At 38.3% G+C, this 20952-nt stretch overlaps 4 protein-coding genes across 4 annotated transcripts in view; 3 read left to right on the top strand and 1 right to left on the bottom strand.

Annotated features, from left to right (window-relative positions):
- The first annotated feature begins 568 nt into the window (after nucleotides 1-568).
- eif3f (eukaryotic translation initiation factor 3, subunit F) lies at nucleotides 569-4862 on the top strand. Its single transcript, XM_020941235.2, has 8 exons — nucleotides 569-719; nucleotides 1216-1286; nucleotides 1374-1453; nucleotides 1870-2007; nucleotides 2868-2959; nucleotides 3062-3198; nucleotides 3655-3768; nucleotides 4714-4862. Exons 1-8 carry the CDS (start codon nucleotides 608-610, stop codon nucleotides 4789-4791), a joined length of 822 nt encoding a protein of 273 aa, XP_020796894.1. The 5' UTR covers nucleotides 569-607; the 3' UTR covers nucleotides 4792-4862.
- A 742-nt stretch (nucleotides 4863-5604) lies between these two features.
- LOC110175122 (MICOS complex subunit MIC26-like) lies at nucleotides 5605-8797 on the bottom strand. The gene is made up of 2 exons (XM_055152032.1): nucleotides 8513-8797; nucleotides 5605-7266 (listed from the first exon to the last, which is right to left on the bottom strand). The coding sequence occupies exons 1-2, from the start codon at nucleotides 8692-8694 to the stop codon at nucleotides 6879-6881; spliced, it is 570 nt and encodes a 189-aa protein (XP_055008007.1). The 5' UTR covers nucleotides 8695-8797; the 3' UTR covers nucleotides 5605-6878.
- Nucleotides 8798-9649: 852 nt separating this feature from the next.
- dnaaf6 (dynein axonemal assembly factor 6) lies at nucleotides 9650-11587 on the top strand. Its single transcript, XM_055152105.1, has 6 exons — nucleotides 9650-9879; nucleotides 10248-10314; nucleotides 10387-10489; nucleotides 10885-10981; nucleotides 11233-11318; nucleotides 11458-11587. The coding sequence occupies exons 1-6, from the start codon at nucleotides 9784-9786 to the stop codon at nucleotides 11585-11587; spliced, it is 579 nt and encodes a 192-aa protein (XP_055008080.1). The 5' UTR covers nucleotides 9650-9783.
- Nucleotides 11588-14920: 3333 nt separating this feature from the next.
- Nucleotides 14921-20952, top strand: part of pip4p1a (phosphatidylinositol-4,5-bisphosphate 4-phosphatase 1a) — a 36408-nt gene continuing 30376 nt past the window's right edge. Inside the window, exons 1-2 of the mRNA XM_020941239.2 lie at nucleotides 14921-15255; nucleotides 18761-18954. Coding sequence (XP_020796898.1) covers nucleotides 15159-15255; nucleotides 18761-18954 — 291 coding nt within the window. The 5' untranslated portion in view covers nucleotides 14921-15158. The remainder of the gene's footprint in view (nucleotides 15256-18760; nucleotides 18955-20952) is intronic.

Below are 20952 nucleotides of genomic sequence, written 5' to 3'. Positions count from 1 at the left end.
TACAGGAGCCTCCTGCTCTCTGTAAGGAGGTACAGGAGCCTCCATTCACGCACCACCAGGCTGTTAGGATGTTGAACTCTCTCCCCCTTCTAACCACTAGGCTGCCAGGATTGTTATTATTTCATTTAGATCATTGAGAGTGAGAACATAATTTTAATCTTTTTAATCTTACGGTTTAAAGTCCTTTCATCTGGCATCTGCTTCCACAATAGTTGGTCTCTCTCATCCTCATCCAGGCCATACAGCTATATATGTAGAGATATAGAGATATAGAGATATAAAGATATAGAGATATAGAGATATAGAGATATAGAGATATAGAATAAAAAAAAAATAAAGTCTCAGCTTTTTCAGCAGGTCTCACACCATAAAGAAAAATACTGGAGACAGTGTAGTGAAGTAGAAAGTATCGATACCTGCTCTTAAATTTAAAAAAATAATATATATATATAGTATATTTTTTTTAAGTATTAATTGTAAATGTAGTAGTTTATCCTCGCCTGTACTCTGTTTGTTGTAGTTTTAAAATCCTTTGTGCTGCTGTTCCGTCCTCCCGCCGCCAGAGGACACACCAGGTGCTCCCGCTGTCATTCTCTCTCTTTCCAACATGTCGGTGTTCGGACCCGTGGTGAAGATCCACCCGGTGGTTTTAGCCTCGATCTGCGACTCGTACGAGCGCAGAAACGAGGGGGCGAGCAGGGTCATCGGGACTTTGCTTGGTAAGACACCCGTATGATATGTTAAAAATATTGGTAGTGTTTGAATAGCTGGAATAAAGCGGGTGATGTGCGAGTTAGCAGGTGTTAGCTCGAGATGCTAATGATGCTAATCGCTAGTACATGAGTTTTCCAGGTTAGCCGCATCTGGCTAGCGGGGTGTAAGCAGCTGTTTGGTTAGCATCACCTGTTTATTACTTACCACTAGTTTTACGTGACTTATGGCTTGAACTGGTATTTTTTTTAATCCATCCTTTTTAATGTTTCGCTACAACAATAAAATCAATTCGTATAGTGTTAATTCATTTTTGTGCGTTAATTCTGGCTAACCTAGTGCTAGAATCATAGGCAGCTGGAGCATCACTTATCTACGTCATTATGTTTTCAGTGTGCTGGATTTAACGTTAAAAGAAATTGACGTGTTTTCGAAGAATATTACTTGCTGTCTGTTTCAGGATAAATAACAGTTCTGAATAAAAAGAATCTTTCTTTTGTTCAGGAACCATTGACAAACACTCTATTGAAGTGACCAACTGCTTCTCTGTGCCCCACAATGAGTCCGAGGATGAGGTTTGTAGTTTGAATGACCTTGACATTTTCTGCTATGTGAATTCCTTTTTCATTTGTTTGTTTATTAAAACAAATACATTATTTTAGGTTGCTGTGGACATGGAGTTTGCCAAAAACATGTATGAGCTCCACAAGAGAGTCTCTCCCACTGAGGTCATCATTGGTTGGTGAGTGTATAACAGAACAACCATCAAGACTTAATCAATTTTCTAAATGTTCTCTGCTTGTTACTTATTTGTGTAGCAAACTGGAAATGGAAAGCCACAAATGTTGTATTTCTTCTTATAATCCTGTGTAAAAACATTATTCTAATGTTTTATGTATTTATTTTTTTTAAATACAAAGCTTTTCTTACTAACAAACTACTGACACAATTAAACATAAGTGTTATTATATCTATAAACTTTCATTGTGGCAATTTCTAACCATCCTACTCCTCATCTATACAATTTGTTATATCATACATTAATCTCCAGCCTTTAAACACCTGCCTGCTGTTCCATTCTGCTTTTCAAAATAAAACTTGTTACATTCTTTCAGTTCACTTGGTAATATTTGACCTCTGTCTTTGTCTTTCCCTCAGGTATGCCACAGGCTTTGACATCACAGAACACTCTGTGCTCATTCATGAGTATTACAGCCGCGAGGCCACAAACCCCATTCACCTGACGGTCGACTCTGCGCTTCAGAGTGGCAAGATGAACATCCGCGCCTACGTCAGGTCAGGGTCTGAAATGTTTTCTTGTGTCTGTGACTGAAGATAAACACAAAAACATAAAATCCAAAAATAACACATATAAATAATACTAACAGTTTCATTTATTTGTATTAACTTTACGTAATGGGCAGAGGGCAGAGCCTTTTGTTCATAATGTTGTGTTGCTCCACGCTGACTAGTACTCTGCTGCTGAATGATTAGCACTCTTGCCTCACAGGTTTTGGGTTCAACTCCTGGGTAAAGTAGGCCTTCCTATGAAGAGCAGGAGTGTCAAACTCAAATTCACAGAGGGCCAAAATTAAAAACTGGGACTAAGTCGTGGGCTAAATTAAATATTTATTGAAAAAATGCAACAACATCTGCATGTTTTCGCTTCTTTCAAGATATGTAATGTTAAAGCTTTTCCTGTTAAAATAAATGTTTAATAATAGTTTTGCTTAATCACTGAATTCAGAGCAAGCAAAATATAAAATAATAACAAAATTTTAAATAATGTCTCTATCGCCTATCTGTAGCCGGCGGTCCAGCTGTAATACATATTTGATATGATTTCGTGGCCCAAATTTGGCCCACGGGCCTGAGTCTGACATGTCTGAGGTAGAGTTTGCATATTCTGTCTGGGTGAGTTTCCCCCATCAACTAAAAACTTTAGGTCAAACCCTCCAGCTAGGGTAGTTCTGACAGAGACTACCTCAAAATCTTGATGGGTCCATGGGTTCTGGAGAAGCTCACTGCTCCTGATGGGTTGCCCCAGTGGCATTAGTTGGAAGTGGGTCAAACAGAGACATCATTTACCTCACTGGGCATTAATAAAGTGTTGCTTAACCTTGTCTAAATATTTGTTTCGTTTTCTCTGTCCCCAGTGCTCAGATGGGAGTTCCAGGGAAGACCGTTGGAGTGATGTTCACGCCTCTCACAGTGAAGTACATCTACTACGACACAGAGAGGATTGGAGGTAAGGGCAGCGTGTTTATGATTTAGGAATCATTTAAGTAAAGTTAGTTAATATCAGAGTTGACTCACTGGGCTCATTATGTCTTTTGTGTGTGTTTTCCAGTGGACCTTCTTCAGAGGACGCGTCTGGCTCCCTCCCGCACAAAAGGTTTGACCTCTGACCTCTCTCAGGTGGCAGGTGCAGCTGCGCGGGTCCAGGACATGCTCACGACGGTGCTGGCTTACATCGAGGACGTGCTGGTGAGCTACTGTACATATGAGCAAAGCATAGACATGAATGAAATGGCATTAGGAGATAGTAGATTCCCAACTTCAAATAGTTAAGTCTATGGTTGTAATAGGTTGGATTCACCTGACATCAGCACATTGTGGAATCCCTCTAGTTTAAACGGAGCTGGAGACAGGTCAGAATTCTCAGGTGGAATTTCCTGAGTAACTGTCAGATTGCAGATTTGTTGACCTGGTTTATGGTTAATGCCTCTGTATACTGGGCCTATCCCACATTTAGAGCTGTCGCAGTTTAAGAATTTCCCTTGCAGTAACTTTATATGCAGCTTTTTTCCCCCCACTTTGCATTGAAGGTTTATGGGCTCCATTCTTATAGTTAATGAGAGTAATTTGTCCTTTTCAGTTCCACATGTCCCTGTGTCTGACCTGATCATGTACATAGATGTTGAGTGACGCTCTCTGTTTCAGTCTGGGAAGGTGGCAGCAGATAACTGTGTGGGCCGTTTCCTCATGGACCTGGTGAATAAAGTACCTACCATCTCAGCGGAGGACTTTGAGAACATGCTCAACTCTAATATTAATGTGAGTATTTCATTCATTTTATTGTTCTCATTCATTTCAGGTTTGTATTAGCGCAGACCGATATGGTGATAATCAAATTGTGATCTCATGCATTTTTTATCATATCTTCATATTGTGATACTCTATTTCTGTATTTAATGTAACTATCTGTCCAAACACAACACACTGCTAGGGTTGGGATGAGACACAACCATGAGATTACGTCCACGAGAATGAGACAAGATGAGGTTTTAACATGTAATGAATGAAGTAGTGCAATCCATTTCACAATTTGAGCTTCACAATTATTTATTTATTGTAATATTATAGCAGTCATTGTAGTATTGCATGCTGTTGGGAACTACCGCTTCTCAAATTGTATAACTCACCAACTTTCAACTACTTTTTTTTTTGTCTCAGGTAAAAGTAAATTGAGGGGGGGGGGGGGATTTCACAAGATAATTCTTTCACATGGGTGGACATTCTTGGGACAATTTTGTCTTGCGAGATTTTGTCTCATCCCTACACACTACACTACAAACCTTTCTCTGCCCACTTTCACTCTCAGCAGATTATTGAATTGTGATAAAATCATTTCAGTACAATACAATTTTAATTGGGGTTTTAACTTTTTGTCATATCACTCTGTAATATTACAAATTTGTATGTTTTGTTTAAAGAAAACAAACAAAAACAAAAAAACTTTGTAAATTGCACGTATTTTGGTATTGGTTTCCTGTACTTATTTTTCTATGTATTATTTGACCTCGACCTGGATAACACACACACAGGAAATTTTCTTTTTCTAAAAAATTGTCCTGATTATGGCAATCGATTAGAAGTATGCTAAATATGCTAAAACCCGTGTCTGACCAGTCAAGACTATCTTGTATGTATTATTAGTATCAACCACATCATATTATATTGGTTCCAGTGTCATTTCTAAACTCCCTTTATGTGTTTCAGGACCTGTTGATGGTGACATACCTGTCAAACCTCACCCAGGCTCAGATCGCTCTCAACGAGAAGCTGGTTTTGCTCTGAAGAAATTCTGTAGTATTTAATTTTGTACAATTTGTTTTTGGCTGCCATAAAGAATAAAAAGGTAAACCAACTATACTGTGTTTTATCTTTTATGATAAAACATTTATGAATCACTGTCATATCAGTTCTTATACAGGACTATGAAACCCATGTAAGTATATACTTGTAAGTATATTCTTTATTATTCAAGATGATGATTGGGAGTTTTCTTAATATCCCCAAATAATTTGTTTTAATGCCGTATGCCCTTCCAGCCTCCACCAGTCACATTAATGTATGGGAACTTTGAAGTTGCACTGCGTGAATGCTCTTTTGGAGAGTTTATCTGCTTGTTTCCATGGAGATGTTGCTTTGTCTTGAGAATGTTCCTCAGTACAGCATTAAAATTGTCCCTTCATGGTTACGAGATGCCAAGTTACAGGTCAGGTCCGTGGAGAGGCAAGCCCACTCACAGAAAGTTTGTTAATAATTTAATTTTGATATTTGGAAGATGGATACATGTAAGCACAATACTGTGAAATATTCAAGGCAAAGCATTGACATCTCTATGGAGACAAGCAGATGGCAGACCCCATATCAGAGAAGTCTGATGGCGCACCATACATGCATCTGCTTAACACTGGGTTAAGCATTTGCCTCCCTCAAACCAAAAGGTCACGAGTTCAAACTTTGTCTAAAAATATTCTGTGAAATTGACACCACCTATATAGATTTTAGCTGAATTGGGTTAACATCTGGCAACCTGACAACACTGAAGATCCACCCAACTCCAGAGAACTTTAAACCAGGAATATCAATACAAGTGGACTCGTGTTGAACAAATAGATTTTTATTAGCTTCTTAAATACACAAGTGTCGCAGCAGTTTCATTACATTTTAAAAGCTAAAAACACTGACGAGCCCAGCCTGAGATAGATCAAACGCTTAGTGCAAAAAATGGGCCTCAAAAAAGTCACAAAGCTGAAATCACAACATTTAAAATTTAACAGAATATAATATAGATACAAATATAAATACAGTCTTATTGCCATGTGATTATTGCTAGTTTGTTTTATTAGGATTTCAAAGCATTTTATTAAAGCAGATTTTTTTGGGACAGCAGACTTGAAGGATTTTTTTTTTTATATCTGTCTGAAAATGGTGCCAGTGAAAAATAATTTAACAAAAAATAAGACTATAAATACCGTTTCATTGTGTTAGTGCAATTTTGTCGTGCATTTTGAAGTGCTTTTGAACTTTTAAATTACAGTACAAACCTCAGTGTGATCCATGTTTACCAAAATATAAAAGTTAGATAATATATGCACTATGTAACCTTACTGATTAGTTTCCATCACCCATTTTGTCTCCATGGGAAAGATGTTATTATATGCTTAAAATGCTTCACAATGTGGCATTAAAACGGATCTATCTCCATTGAGACAAGCTGTTGATGCTACAAGGCTAAATGAAAATCCTATCTGTGGAGTGGTGAGCACATTCACAGTAATAATGAATGTTTTTCTGATTATGTTTTGGCAATAGAAACACCTACGTAATTCAGTAAATGCTAGATGTGTTTAATGTCATACTAGCAATAACATCTCCATGGAGACGAGCAGGTGGCAGAATCTTGACCAGAAAAGTTACAAAGTGCACCTTTAATTTCTAATGCTCCTTATTACTGCTTAAAATGAGCATTGTTGTGGACGGAATCTTATTACTAAAAGATAAAATTTGAACTTTAAATACTGTACCTGATTTTTTACTATCTTAAAAACATAAACAGAACTCATTCATTTTACAGTTTGCAGTGGTCCAAAGTTTTTCCATACTTAACTTGTACACTTTTCATAACTTTCAGAGACCAGTGCAGTTTTGACGTCGCAGTAACAACTACCATGCTAACAATGCACTTCCTGATTCTCTGACTATAAAACGCTTTATAATTAGATGCAGACAATCCACATCTGACTTATTTTGACCTCAAGAGGTGCTTATACAACATGGGGGGAAAAAATCTGATACAGGGCCCTTTTGCAGTTTTTCACTATAGTCTGCTCCCTAAACTTTCTTTTAGTATCAACTTGAATTAAATAAGGATAAAATCATGGCTTGTTTTCCTTTTCGGTCTCTTTCTTTGGCTTCTCTGGAGTTTTGAACATTTTCTCCAAAGCGGCGTAGCTCTGAACCGCTCCTCCGTAGACCTTATCTCCAGTGGTCTTGGCGATATTTGCTGCTTTCTCGGGGTAGTACATGGACGTGCTGATGGCCACGAGCCCGCTGGGATACAAGAGGCGCTTGATCCGGGACCCTCGAGCCAGAAACAGACCCAGGACGCCGCTGAACCCGATGACTCCAGCTCTGGGGTAGAAGTCCTTTGGTGGGTTGCTAAGGTAACTGTAGGTGTCCTTTCCCACCTGGACGCCATGTTGGATCTTCGGTTTGATTTTGCTGTATGCGCCTTGACACCACGAGGTGTAAGGCTCCAATGATCTGAAACAAATAACGAGAAATATCAATGTACAGTTAAAATATACTTTTAAATGTTGGTTCATAGATTTGAATTTTGAAATTGTGTTTGCAAGGGCTGAAACAATCTATCAGAATAATACTCATCAGTAATCTTTCACTAATTGTTATCAGGACTAAAACTAAACAGACTGTAAAACTCTTTGACAAAAGGGGACAAAATGTGACAAAAGACACTGAAGCTTAAAGGCACATTGTGTAACATTTCTGGTGGAGGGCCGGTCAAATACTTTTCTCCATGGAAATGTTATTGCTTTGTCTGGAATGTTTCATGGTATGATATTAAACCTTTCTATCTTCATGGAGACCAGACAAACTTACAGGTCAGATCTATGGAGAGGCAACCCTCTTAGAATATCTGTTTTTCTAGACATTTTTGAGCTATAAAACCACCTGTAATTTCATAAATGTTAGAGTTAGAGCTGTTTAATGTCATACTGTGGAACATTCCAGGCAGAGCAATGACATATCCATAGAACCCCCACCAAAAAGTTACATAGTGAGTATTTAAAGGTCCTATATTACGCAAAATTCGCCTTAAAGCTCCAGCTCAAACAGATATCTTGTTTTGGTAATATTTTACTTTATGGTCCACTTATTAAAATTGAACTAGCTGCTGATTTGCATGAAGTTAAAGTGGTTAATTTGGTGTTAATTGATATTTCCAAATCAACTTACTTCATGTTAGTTTGATGTTGGGAATTGTTGTACATGCATTATGATGGTAATAACTACAAAAAACAACAAACAAGCTGTTGATGGACCCCCAATTAGTGCATCTTTAACAGCAGTTTTTCATGAAAACTACACTTAATGATTTAACTGAACTTTTAATTGACACACATATTCAGTTGTAAATTCGTGATTCTGTCTCGTGATCTTACATCAACAACCCAGCAACATCATACATGCAAGTATACACTTACATGTATGATTAAATGTGACTGAGACCAAATCTATCAAGATATAATTCATCAGAAACTAAAAAGGGCATAAGAATATATATTTTTAACAGTATGTGTTTTTTGTTTTTTTTTAGGACTTGCATAATAATAAATAACCTTTATTTGTCCCGTAATGGTGATGTTTCAAAGGACAGGAATAACACAGCAAACAATAAAACAAATATATTTCAGTTAAATATGAATGATCCTGTATTTGATTGTTTGTGTAATGTAAAAGAACTGACTTTCACAGCCTGTGCACTGACCTCCGCAGAGAGGCGACAGTCTCCTCGAGCTGACCCGGCTCCGGTTGGACAAAGTTAAAGTTTTGCTCCGGTGCGGTGTAAAGGGAAAGTTCATCCCGGTTTAACGGAGACACGGGCTCCTTCTCCTCGGGACCGGCGGCAGACAGCACCGGGAGCGCGAACACACTGAAAAAACGATTCATTTTCCTCCGCTGAAGTTTAATTTTAGTCTTAGTTTAATTTTTGTCTCCTGTCACCTTCAACGTGATCTGCGCCTACCATGCGTCTGTACGGGGGCCGCAGCAGGACACTCACCTAGCTTCGCCGTTTGTGTATAGTGTTTGTAAATATTTTCCTTTTTTTTGTGTGTGAATATTTTCATTTTTTTAATTTGTGAAATATGATCAATCAAGAAAAAAATTACACATATTGTATTAAAAAAATATATATATATATTATTTATATTTTTTGTGATTTGAGAGAATGAATACCCAGCACATTATTAACAAAATAAACATAAGATATAACAAAATATAAACACACATACAAAAAAGCAAATAAACAAAACACAAAAAAACAATATATAAAAAGAAGGGGTGGGGGTGGGGGGTTGTGTGTAGTATAGTTTCTTAATACAGTGTTTGCACGTGTGTTTACTTTTTTTTTGTCAAAAAATGTCAAAATGTATGTGTAAGTGTTTTAGGGTTACCAAAAAAAAAAAAATAAAAAAAATAATTGATATTGGAAATAATTTTTAGCAATTTTAAATAATAATTCTTCCCTGGTAGATATTGTGTTGTCTTTTGTGTTTTACCTTTAACTGTAAAATATTTAAGAAATTAAAATTAAAGATGTAGGAAATTATTATGCCTATTTTTATATTAGACTCCTAGTACATCCTAATACTAGTACACTCCTACAGTATTTGTTAAACCATGCAAACAAATTCTATATTTTGTAGCCATAGTTATCTGAATGCTTGTAAGTAAGATAAATACTATTAATCACACATTTTTGTATAATTCAGTCTTTCGTAATTTACTACAGTTTATGGTTGTAATGTGCATGGATCTGTAATGATAATGTGATGTTTGTCATGTTCTATGGCGCCCTCTGCTGTCCATCACCAGCTTCTGCTTTTTGAGTGACGTCGGCTAAGATGGTGGTCACCAGGGAAACGGGTGGTCAACATCAACAGGTACCACGGGGAGCAATTGTTAGCTTTTAGCATTGGAAACTCTGCCTACAGCTTGTATTTTTATTTTTATTTAGTAAAAATAGTAATTATTAAAATGGAAATTCTTGGAGTTTCGTCTCTTCAAAATCTCCAAGCCCTGTCAGCTTTGCTAAACCCACAGGAAGGACAAAAAGAAGAAGAGGACTATGAGGTAAAGTTAAAGTTTTGAAGTAAAATAGGAGATTGAGATTTGAATGTCTTTAAATGGAGATATAAGACCATGCAAAATAGTAAAGGAAAATATATTTACTTTTTCATTTTATTATCTGTTCTATTGTAACCAATTCTGCTAAATTAGTAACTCTAATGTATGACCCTTGTTTCAGTTGTCTAGCCTATTAAACTCTTTCGGTTACTTAGTCCATACAGGAATTTGCGATAGCCTATATTAGCACGTGTTTTTAGTAAACAGCGTAACAGCCTGATAGATACCTTTAGTCGTCTTGGTGGTATAATTGTATGATACGGATATTTGAAAAGGAAATATATTCTGCAATACTGGACTTTCCCTTCACACAGACACTGAGTGCCTCTGCACAGCTGGGCCCTGGAAGCATTGGTCCCAAACCCAAAAAGGACACCCCTGGTAATGTGTGTGGTAATGTGTCATTATTTAAACACTCACCAAACAATACATTTAATATTTTTTCTTCTGTAGCTGTAAGTGGCAGCATCTCTAAGAGCAAAGAGATCTGGAGCGAGGAGGAGGTGTCAGAGGGATCACAGTTTGACGACCTCAACGACCAAAGGCCTCAACCAGAGTAAGACACAGATTACAACTCATAAAACATCTTTAGACAATCTTTATTGATCCACAAGGGAAATTATTATAGCTCACGTATCACAATATATTATAATAACAAAGAAGGCATGATTATAAATGTAAAAGTTGAAAAATTGTAATATAAATATAGTATATCACAGTTGTATACAAAAGGTTGTAAGGAAAAACTGTGCAAAGGTGATATAATGATTGACAGGTGAGTTTCTGTTACATAAGGGTGACTTGTACAGTTGTATGGAGTAAACTGTCCCACACAACTTTACAATTCAGCATAAAGGTGTAAAACATTGGACTCACTGTTACTGTTATCCAAATACATAATAACATTAGACTATTTAGAATATTTAAGTGTATATCATTTCTTCTGTGCAGTTATGAGGTGATCATGAAGCAGAGTGTTGGGACAGAAGACGTGTTTCTGGGCCTCAGTGAAAAAGATCCCTCCTCCATGAGCTGTGAAGCTTTACTGGTAACTGCACAAATAACGCTTATGCAGAACAGATTTTAATTTACCATAAAAAAAGAGCACAATATTCAAAACACATATGCAGATTACAGTGTGTGTGTGTGTTTTACTTTCACAACATAACCTGGTGATTTATGTTTATGTTATGTTATGTTATGCTATGTATATTATTTTTACTTAATTGTGTGTATGTGTGTATGTATTTACATATTTAATTATGTATATTATGTTTATTTAATTATCTTGCATGCCAGGTAAAAATCAAACTGCCAGACACCAAACTGGCTGATGTGGTCTTAGATGTAAAGGAGACATTCCTGGATTTACGGACACCCAAATAGTGAGCAATAGTTTATGTTTTTCATTTACAACTTTTATAATGTATGGTAAATTCTTGTTTATGTAATATCTCCAGTCATACCAATCTTACAACCTTAGTCCCATAACTTCTACTATTCTAAAGTTTTTCATCTTTTCAGTAAGCTTGGTCTACACCTGCCCCACCCAGTCCACAGTCAGGAGGGGAAAGCTCAGTTCTTCAGTGACAGAGAAGAGCTGGAAGTAACTCTACTCATGAATCGACCGCTGGACTTCATCAATGGGAAATAAAACAATATAATCCTCAATCAGACAAGAGAGACTGGATGTAATTAATATCACTTTGGTGGTTTTTAGTTGATTAATTTGTTTTTAGTCTTTTTATTTGTATACACTTTTTCCATAATGTTGAATAGGACAAGGCACACTGTGTACTCAGACAGTGAGATATAGGCCCATACTGTATATGAATGTAATTTGTAGAGCCCGACCGATATGGATTTTGCTGTGGCCGATATGAAACCGATATAATGGGAGTTGGAGCTGCCGATAGCCGATATAATCGCTGATATATTTAGTGATGTAAAAATTCACTGTAAATGTTGAATTGTTTAAAAAACTTAGGTTTGGCTCTGGTGGATTTTAAATTGGGTTTATTTAGGCAACATTTATTGTTATTCTGCCTCTTTACATCATATTTGCAGACAGTAGGTTGGCTTAATGGCATTTTTGCATCACATTCTAGACACTAGTGATGGGTATTCCAGTTCTTTTTAGAGAACCGGCTCTTTTGGCTCGGCTCACTAAAAGCTGCTGCTTCTTTTGGCTCCCAAGTGGCTCTTCAGATTGTTTTGTTGCAAGCAGGTCTGAATCAGGACTGAACCAGGTCTAAACCAGGACTGAAAAAGGACTAAACTGGGACTTATTTATTTTATGCTAAACTACAGTCAAATATGCTCGTTTTTTTTTTTTTTTTTTTTAATCCTACGTACACGCAAATTTCTCAAAGTTTCGTTTTCAGCCGCTGCCGCTGTCAAACCACGAATCACGCGGCGTGAAGAGAAAAAAAGTGAGAGAAAGAGAAAACACAATAAGGATCAGGCTCCCGTCGTTCCCTTCAAAGAGCCGGTTCTAAGAGTCATTTCGTTCGCGACGGACCCATAACTAGTAAAGAAAGTAGCGCTATTAGCCTTTAGCCGTAAATACGTGTGCGCCGCGGTAATTAATTATATGCGCAAATGTCATAATTCACACGTCTGTTCACAGCTCATTTACATATCAATGCAGGTCCAGTAACAAATATACGGCCAATATAGTCACTTTAGAACAGACCAATAGAAAACAGTCTGTTTATGTGCGGGAGCTACAGCAGCTAACCCATAACAAATGACAAAAACTAGCTTCAGAGTCGACATATTTCCAACACTCACCGCTCACACAGGCTCCTCCTCACATCACAAATCTGCACTAATAAATGTCCTTTTAATCCAGACTCAAACCGATTGTCCGTAAAAAGAATATAATCTCAGTGTTTGGATCTGTGTCTGCAGGTGTAAACAAACACACGTGAGTGACGCGACTCTGTGGTGTGTTCAGGGACAATACGGACGCACACAGACAAATACTGATGTGGAGCCGCATATTAGGACATTTATCTGTCTGTAAATTGGATTAAATGAACAGAATGTAGAGAGTCTAAGATTTATAACGAGGTATAACATGCCCACGTGAAATATCGGCCCCTATCAGCAAGCATATAGCCGATATGCCCAAAGTTGCCCATATCAGCCGATAATATCGGCCAACCGATATATCGGTCGGGCTCTAGTAATTTGTTTTAGTATTTTGTGTGTTATGGCTGCATCATAACACATTGGTTTTACATAAACCCTCTCACAGACTACTCAAGGTCATTTCCTTGGCTTTGGTTTTTCCACAGTTTTTTTCTTGGATGAAATTAATTATCTGGTTGACTTTTTATGAATATACAAAATGTTTTCTGAACTTAAAGAGTTTGTACAAATGACTGATACTCTGCTCCTAGTAAAAAGTCATAAACCCATCTATACTTGAGCACTGAGGCGACTGGAGGCGAAAATAAAATAAACTATAATGCATTTTCAACAACTAACTGATATCAGATCTAAATACTATTGGTTTTAAGTCTCTATAACAAAAAATAAGTAACCATTTTATATTTCCAGCATAGAAATGTCCTACTTATCTATAACAAATAATGGAAAAAGTAAAATTTTCTATCCTCAGAATTGTATTTGAAATTATTTGTGGTAATCAACATCATCCCCATCCTCTCTCCTCTGGTGACTAAGCAGCAGTATTTTCCCATGAGCGCCACACCTCCAGTCCCCCCTTCTCCTCCTCCCCTCTTCCCTATTCCCCGACTCCACCTCTCCTCTCATCCCTCTCCTCTCCTCTCTCTTCCCTCTTCCCTCTCCCCTATTCCCCCTGACTCCCTCCTCTCCTCCCTCTGCCCTCCTATTCTCCCTGAGCCACCCCTCCTCCCTCTCCTCCTTCTTCCCTCTTTCCCCTGACTTCCCCTTCTGGTACCCCCTCCTGTCCTCCCTCTCTCCTATTTCCCCATGACTCTCCTTTCTCTCCTCACCACCTCTCTTTCCGCTCTCCCCACTCTCTTCTCCCCTCTGCTTCTTCTTTCTTCACCCTCTTCTCCCCTCTCCTTCCTCTTTCTTCCCTCTCCCCCTCTCCTTCCTCTCTCCTCACTCTCTTCTCCCCTCTACCACTCTACTTCCTCTCTCATCATTCTCTTCTTTCCTCTCCCCCCTCTTTCCTCTCTCCTCATTCTCTTCTTTCCTCTCCCCCTCTCTTTCCTCTCTCTTCCCCTCTGCTTCCTCTCTCCTCACTCTCTTCTCTCCTCTCCCTCTCTCCTTCCTCTCTCCTCACTCTCTTCTCCCCTTCCTCTCTCCTCACTCTCTTTTCCCCTGCTCCCCTCTCCTTCCGCTCTCCTTACTCTTTTCCCCTCCTCCCCTCTCCTTCCTCTCTCTTCTCCCCTCTCCTTCCTCTCTCCTCACTCTCTTCTCCCCCTCTCCTTCCCCTCTTCTCCCCTCTCTTCTTCCCTCTCCCCCTCTCCTTCCTCTCTCCTCACTCTCTTCTCCCCTCTACCACTCTACTTCCTCTCTCCTCATTCTCTTCTTTCCTCTCCCCCTCTCTTCCCCTCTGCTTCCTCTCTCCTCACTCTCTTCTCTTCTCTCCCTCTCTCCTCACTCTCTTCTCCTCTCTCCTTCCCCTCTCCCCTCTCTTCTCCTTTCTCCTCTCTCTTCTCCCCTCTCCTTCCTCTCTTCTCTCTCTCTCTCCTTACTCTCTCCTCACTTTCCTCTCCCCTCTCCTTTCCAACTCCTCACTCTCTTCTCCCTTCTCCTTTCCAACTCCTCACTCTATTCTCCCCTCTCCTTCCTCTATCCTCACTCTCTTCTCCCCTCTCCTTCCTCTCTCCTCACTCTCTTCTCCCCTCTCCTTCCTCACTCCTCACTCTCTTCTCCCCTCTCTCCTCTCCTTCCTCATTCCTCACTCTCTTCTCTCCTCTCACCCTCTCCTTCCTCTCTCCTCACTCTCTTCTCCTCTCTTTCCTCATTCTTCACTCTTTTCTCCCCTCTCCCTCTTTCGCCTGACTCTCTTCTCCTCTCTCCTCACCTCTTCCCCTCTCCTCCCTCTCTCCTCACTCTCTTCTCTCTTCTCCCCTCTCCCGCAGGAGGAGACGTGCCCATCACATGACGCCCGCATTTCCGACACAGCCCTCTCCTCCAGCCCGCACTCCCACCTCCATCCTCGGTCTGTCTCTCGGTCCTTCTCCTCCCTCCCACGCCCGGCTCCGGCTCTGTCTCTCGGTATGGCGGACGGAGAGAGGTCGCCGCTCCTGTCAGACCTCGGGGATGGAGCTCTCGGTGGCGGAAGCGAAGGTGACGGCGGCCCAAACAAACCCCAAAGTGAGTAACCCATCCGCGGACCTCTGCGCTCTCTCATCCGCCCCGACTCTGTTAGCCTAGCATCCTATAGCATTGCATGTTAGCATTCTCAGTTAGCTCCCGACCTGATACACACACTTTTTATCAACTTCCAGTTAAAATATCTGATTAAATCTATTCGCATATAATATATTATTTATGTTATGTTAAAATATTATTAAAGAAAACATAAATAAACAGCCTGCGTGATTTTAATATCTTATGTTAGCATTTAGCCTGTTAGCAACTTGCAGCCTACCCGGCAAATGACTATTTTTTCACTCTAAATTTAAGACAGATTTTGTAATCTCGTAATGCTTATTTATTTTGCAAAACGAAACGTGTTGTATATGCATTTTTAAAGTGTTAAATACATGAAATTGTGGAAATTCGGGGTTAAAATTGCACGTCTTTGTAGCAAGCGTCCAAAAACACCTGACTTGATTGACGTTTGATCGCGCCATTGTGGGACCATCTGTCAGGTAGCGCAGACCAATCACAGCACAGAGGGGGCGGGACATAGTAGTCACAATAAATGAATCATAAGAGACTGAAAACAGCGTTGTTGGTTGTCTGTTTGGGAACTGTCTTTGTTGCATTTTAGTATTACCACTCTCACATAGAAAAGGAGCAGACCTCGTCCTTATATGGTTAACTTTAGTTGTTGTTGTTTTTGTTTTTTTGTTTTTGTTTTTATCTCATATGACTTTTAAAATTTTAATGTATTTGTTTGGAGGATAAGCCCCTTGAGATATCTCGCCATCTCGTTTTCAAGGGAGTCCTCATAGTCACAGCCTAACAGAAGACAGATACAGTAGGGCAGACAGTAGTCTTCATACATTCAAATAAACATAGAAAAAACAAAACAACAAAATACAACAACAAAAAACACAACATAAACACACACTCACTCACACATGACTGATAAGACACAGAATATATCAAATATGAACAAAAACTAAGACAGAGTTCAAAATATCACAAAATACAACAAGATGAACAACAAAATTCCACAAGATGATCAAAAACAATTACATTGGTGATGACTATTGAACCAAAGCATTTTTAAATGAAGGGACAGAAGTTAATTCACGAATCAAAGGGAGCCTTATATTCAAATGAGTGTTTTCCAGTTTGACTATTAGGACAAAAAAAATATCTGATCTGTGTGTCATATACTGTAAGAGGATCTGAATGGAATTAAATACTGTTTGAAGTATTCAGGATAACTGAGATGTATGCATTTAAAGATAAATAATAATCAGTGAAATTGATGTTGGGAGGACAGAGTGAGCAGCACAGCTGGTACATCACAGTGGTGAGTTCTGAAGGGACAACGGAGAATGAATATGCACAGACTGTTATAGATAGCATAACAGTTTTTTGCTTCTGTAAATATAACAATAGCTATATTCAAATTCATTTTAGATTTTGTTGCATTATTATTTCACTTCGTCATTCACTCTCATTGACAGACACTTTAAAAAATATGTCAAATGTAAAATAAAAGTTAATGAAAATCTGTATCGCCATAGTAATAAACAACTTTTGAATGGAGGAAAAAAGTCCTCAAAATGTAATATATAAGAAAATATAAGAAAGCTGAAACTCATGAATTCAAAATGCCTAAATATTGCAGATGCTAACGCACTGTTTTTGAAGCTATGAACTTTTCTATTTATTTGTTAGTTTTACTTTCACTATAATTCTTTTGTCACTTTTACCACATTTATTATTTTAGCTTATTTTTTACATGATATTCTCTATTATCAAGACAACACTATCTCCATTAGGGATGTGCAAAAATATCAAAATACAGTATTGAGTGTCAATATGTTGCCAAGTGTATTTTTTGGTATCTTTACGAAATAATTTTGTTACAGTTACAGTTTTGTTGCTTGTTTAGAGGAAGGAAACTCATTTAAGCAACACATTTGACATTTTCACAGTTTTGATTATTAAAATGGGCATGTTTCATATGATCTTTGCATAAGAAGTGGTTTAACAAAGACTTTTAATATCACAGCAACGATTTAGCCTTTATTTTATGTTGAACTGCATCAAAATGATTTGAAATATATTGTATCGAACCAAAAGTGCACTGTATCAAGATATGTATTGTATCGTGGCTTATGTATCGTATCTGCAATTTCTTAATGATACCCAGCCCTTATCTTCATAAACCTAGTCCTATACGTTTTTGATACAGTGCCCCACTGACTGTTTGGAATAACTTACTCTACTATGTGTATTTATAACCATTAATCTCCTATATACAGTTTACCCTGTATTTTCTGCATATTCTGTCCCACACACAGCACCAGTTAAACCCGTGTTTATTTCACCTCCACATTCCAGCTGTTTCTAAAGCCTCTTTCAGTGAAACTCGAGACCAGATCTGATTATCCTGTTAATCGTGACATAACACGTCACTGTCACGGGAATTCAGACTATTTCAGCTCCTTGTGTAACTTCTGACGCCATCACTAATGCTGCTACTGTGACTACTAATACTGTTATTTACTACTATTACTTCTAAGACAACTACTACTACTACTTCTCTGGGTCCACTGATAAAGACATGGTCCAGTTAAACCTATTATGACTAATCCTTGAATGTTGTATTTCTTGTACGAGAAATCATGGTGGTGGAGGGTACACTTTCTATGGATATGCTATCGCTCTACCTGGAATGTTCCACAGTATGACATTAAACAGCTCTACCTTACATTTATCCAGTTCAATTCAATAAAAATAAATAAATTTAAAAGGTGGTTTTACATCCTTGGCTCGATCATAAATATTGTTAAATTGAAAAAAAAAAGTTTGTTATTTAACCTTTGCAAAAGCATTTTAAAATAAAATGCTGAGAGTTTACACAACTTACTTTTCAGTACACAGTTCTGGATGTTTTATAGACCACAAACTTCTAATGGGAAGTCACAAATTAGATATATTTTTATTTACACACACTTACTAAACTATGGACCAAAACTTTGACCATGGAGCTACTGTATCATCTGTAACATTTTCTTACTGTGACATTAGTATTTATAACTAACAGTAAAAAAAGTTAAACCTGAAAGCCTTTAACTCTGTACATAGACTGTATATATAAATGGACATAGGTAATGCGCTAGCCGGCAGCTTACGTGGGCTCTTGCGGCTCCTACTGACCCTGGCTCCCGTTGACTTGCATTAGAATATTGTAGTCCCTCTCTCTATATCTGCTGCTGTGAGCCTCGTCATTTTGGTTTTAAATGTTCGTATTAATCCACTCTGCATGATCCTGGTGGTTTTTCTGTTTTGTTTTTTTTCCACAATTTTTTCAGTCAACAAAAAAATCCTATTCCTAATATAAAGTCTGGCTCCAAATTTGCACCTGTAACCACTAGTATTGCTGGCTTTATTTGAGTGGTGCTAAACGGTATGGGTGCCATCACACTCCACGTTTTCATACAGTCTATGACTCTGTATCTCTCCTCAGGTTTCCCACCGTTCCCCAGCCCCACAGCGCCCTCTGTCCTCTTGGGGGAGGACCCTCCTCCGTACTCTCCCCTCACATCTCCAGAGAGCGGCTCTGCTCCGGTCATCAGCTGCAGAGTCTGTCAGAACCTCATCTCTGTGGAAGGAAAGATCCACCAGCACGTGGTCAAGTGCGGCGTCTGCAATGAGGCGACGGTGAGCGCAGGGGCAAGGGGAACAGGCACGGGGCATCAGAGAGAGGGGAACAGGCACGGGGCATCAGAGAGATGGGGACAGACAGGGGGCAGCAGACTAATTGGATAATAGGAGAATAAAAATTACTCAAACATGTTCTAAATCAGGAGTGTCCAATTCTATACACAGACAAAGCAGAGGGTCAATTGAGGGCCATAGACTGGTGGTTATTACAGAGAATTAAAATATGTGAATTTATTGCAGATTAGAATGAGACACCGTACCTTCATCCATGTCTGATGATTTGTATAAACTTGCCTTAAAAAGCGATACTTAGGGAAATATGAGCCAATTCACTTGAAAGCCTGACGGCCACAAAAAATTGGTCTGAGGGCCACATTTGGTCCCTGTGCCATAGTTTGGACATGCCTGCACTAAATACAAATTGAATAGAGTAAATGAGAAGGGAAACTAAAACTCTAAAACTCTAAAAAGTCAGTTTTGCACAATGTCTCCTCTAACATAATTAACTTATTGAAAATGTTATTAGGTTGTATTTTTCAGTCGTTGTTATTGCGTCTATGTAGCGTGGGGAAAAAGTTAAAATTGAACAAAGCATTTACAGTCATGATTTTAGCACATTTCTAAAATATAATCCTGATTGAAAGGCCCAGAACTTGAACGTTGGACCTCTGTGTTGTGATGCAACAGTCTCAACCACTCAGCCACTAAGCTGCTGGCTTCATTCACCATTCGTCTTTGGGATATTAAATTGGCCTAACTGTATTATATTCATTATTACTATGAAAATAATGCAGCTAAAACTCCCTGTGTGTGCATGGGGTTTTACTCTATGTAAAAGCTGCTAACCCTATAGCTTAGACCTCTACAAACATGTTCTGAAATACATGGGATTCTTGTATTAGTTTAAAGTTCAGATTTCAGTCTTCTCTCAAATTTTAATACTCCGGTGTTAACAAAATATTAAACAAAATATGAGTCAGTTTAATTACAATCACAATATTTGTCAGAATATTCACACTTCAATATTTTTCAGTGGACTCATATAACTATATCCACTGACTCACAGCAAAAACAAGCCATGATCGTCTCTATCTGCGTAAATTACAATGTGTTGAGACTAATTTGCTCCACCGTGAAAGATCTTACACGTGTTCACATAAATGACCATTACAGACTTTTATTGTGACAAATCGTCCTAATTAAGAGTGACTGGTGGCTGTGTAATTGTTTTCACTATGCGGTGGTCTCCTGTATTGTGTAGGCTCCAGTCTGATGGGTATGGCTGTGCAGAGGTGTTGGGAGGGGAGGTAATGGACAATTGATAAAACAGCAGGATGCTCCCAGCGCTCTGTCTGATCAGGTTAGAGGAACAGGGTAGAGATTGGAAAGAACAGAACAGAGGGACTGAGAGAGCGAGAGAAAATATAAAAGAGAGAGGGTCAAGTTGTGAGAAAAGACAGTGAGAAAAGGTCTTTAAATGGCCCATATTACTCTATTTTCTGATCCGGGTTATAATGTAGTTTCCTCATCACAAACATACAGTTGTGTTTTGTTTCATTCACAAATGTTTAACACACAAATCCTTCTCTCAAACTGAAAACATGTTCCACCTTGTGATGTCATGCGGTAACACAGAAAGTGCCCCATTGTGTTTTTAATAATAATAATAATAATAATAATAATAATAATAATAATAATAATACAATACTACTACTTAGGGATGTAGCAGTAACAGAAATTTTGTGATGTATTATTGTCAAATTTCTCACAATAATATCGTGGACCATCACAATATATCGAATCACAAGTCTCTTTGCTTAAATTAAGAGTTATAGTGCAGCAATAGCTTAAAAAAAAAAAAGGCAACGGGAACTACATAGACCATGATCCTTTGCTCCATTTCAGTGCAGACTACAAGAAGAAATAACAGTTCTAAGCACTTTTAAGTTTTAGTTTTTTGGATTAAGTCTTGTCAAGGCATTTTAAGATGAAAAA

The sequence above is a fragment of the Boleophthalmus pectinirostris genome, unplaced genomic scaffold (assembly GCF_026225935.1).
Source record: "Boleophthalmus pectinirostris isolate CB_2022bp ecotype Guang Dong unplaced genomic scaffold, ASM2622593v1 HiC_scaffold_16, whole genome shotgun sequence".
NCBI lineage: Eukaryota > Metazoa > Chordata > Actinopteri > Gobiiformes > Gobiidae > Boleophthalmus > Boleophthalmus pectinirostris.
This window is presented reverse-complemented; position numbering and strand designations above follow the sequence as displayed.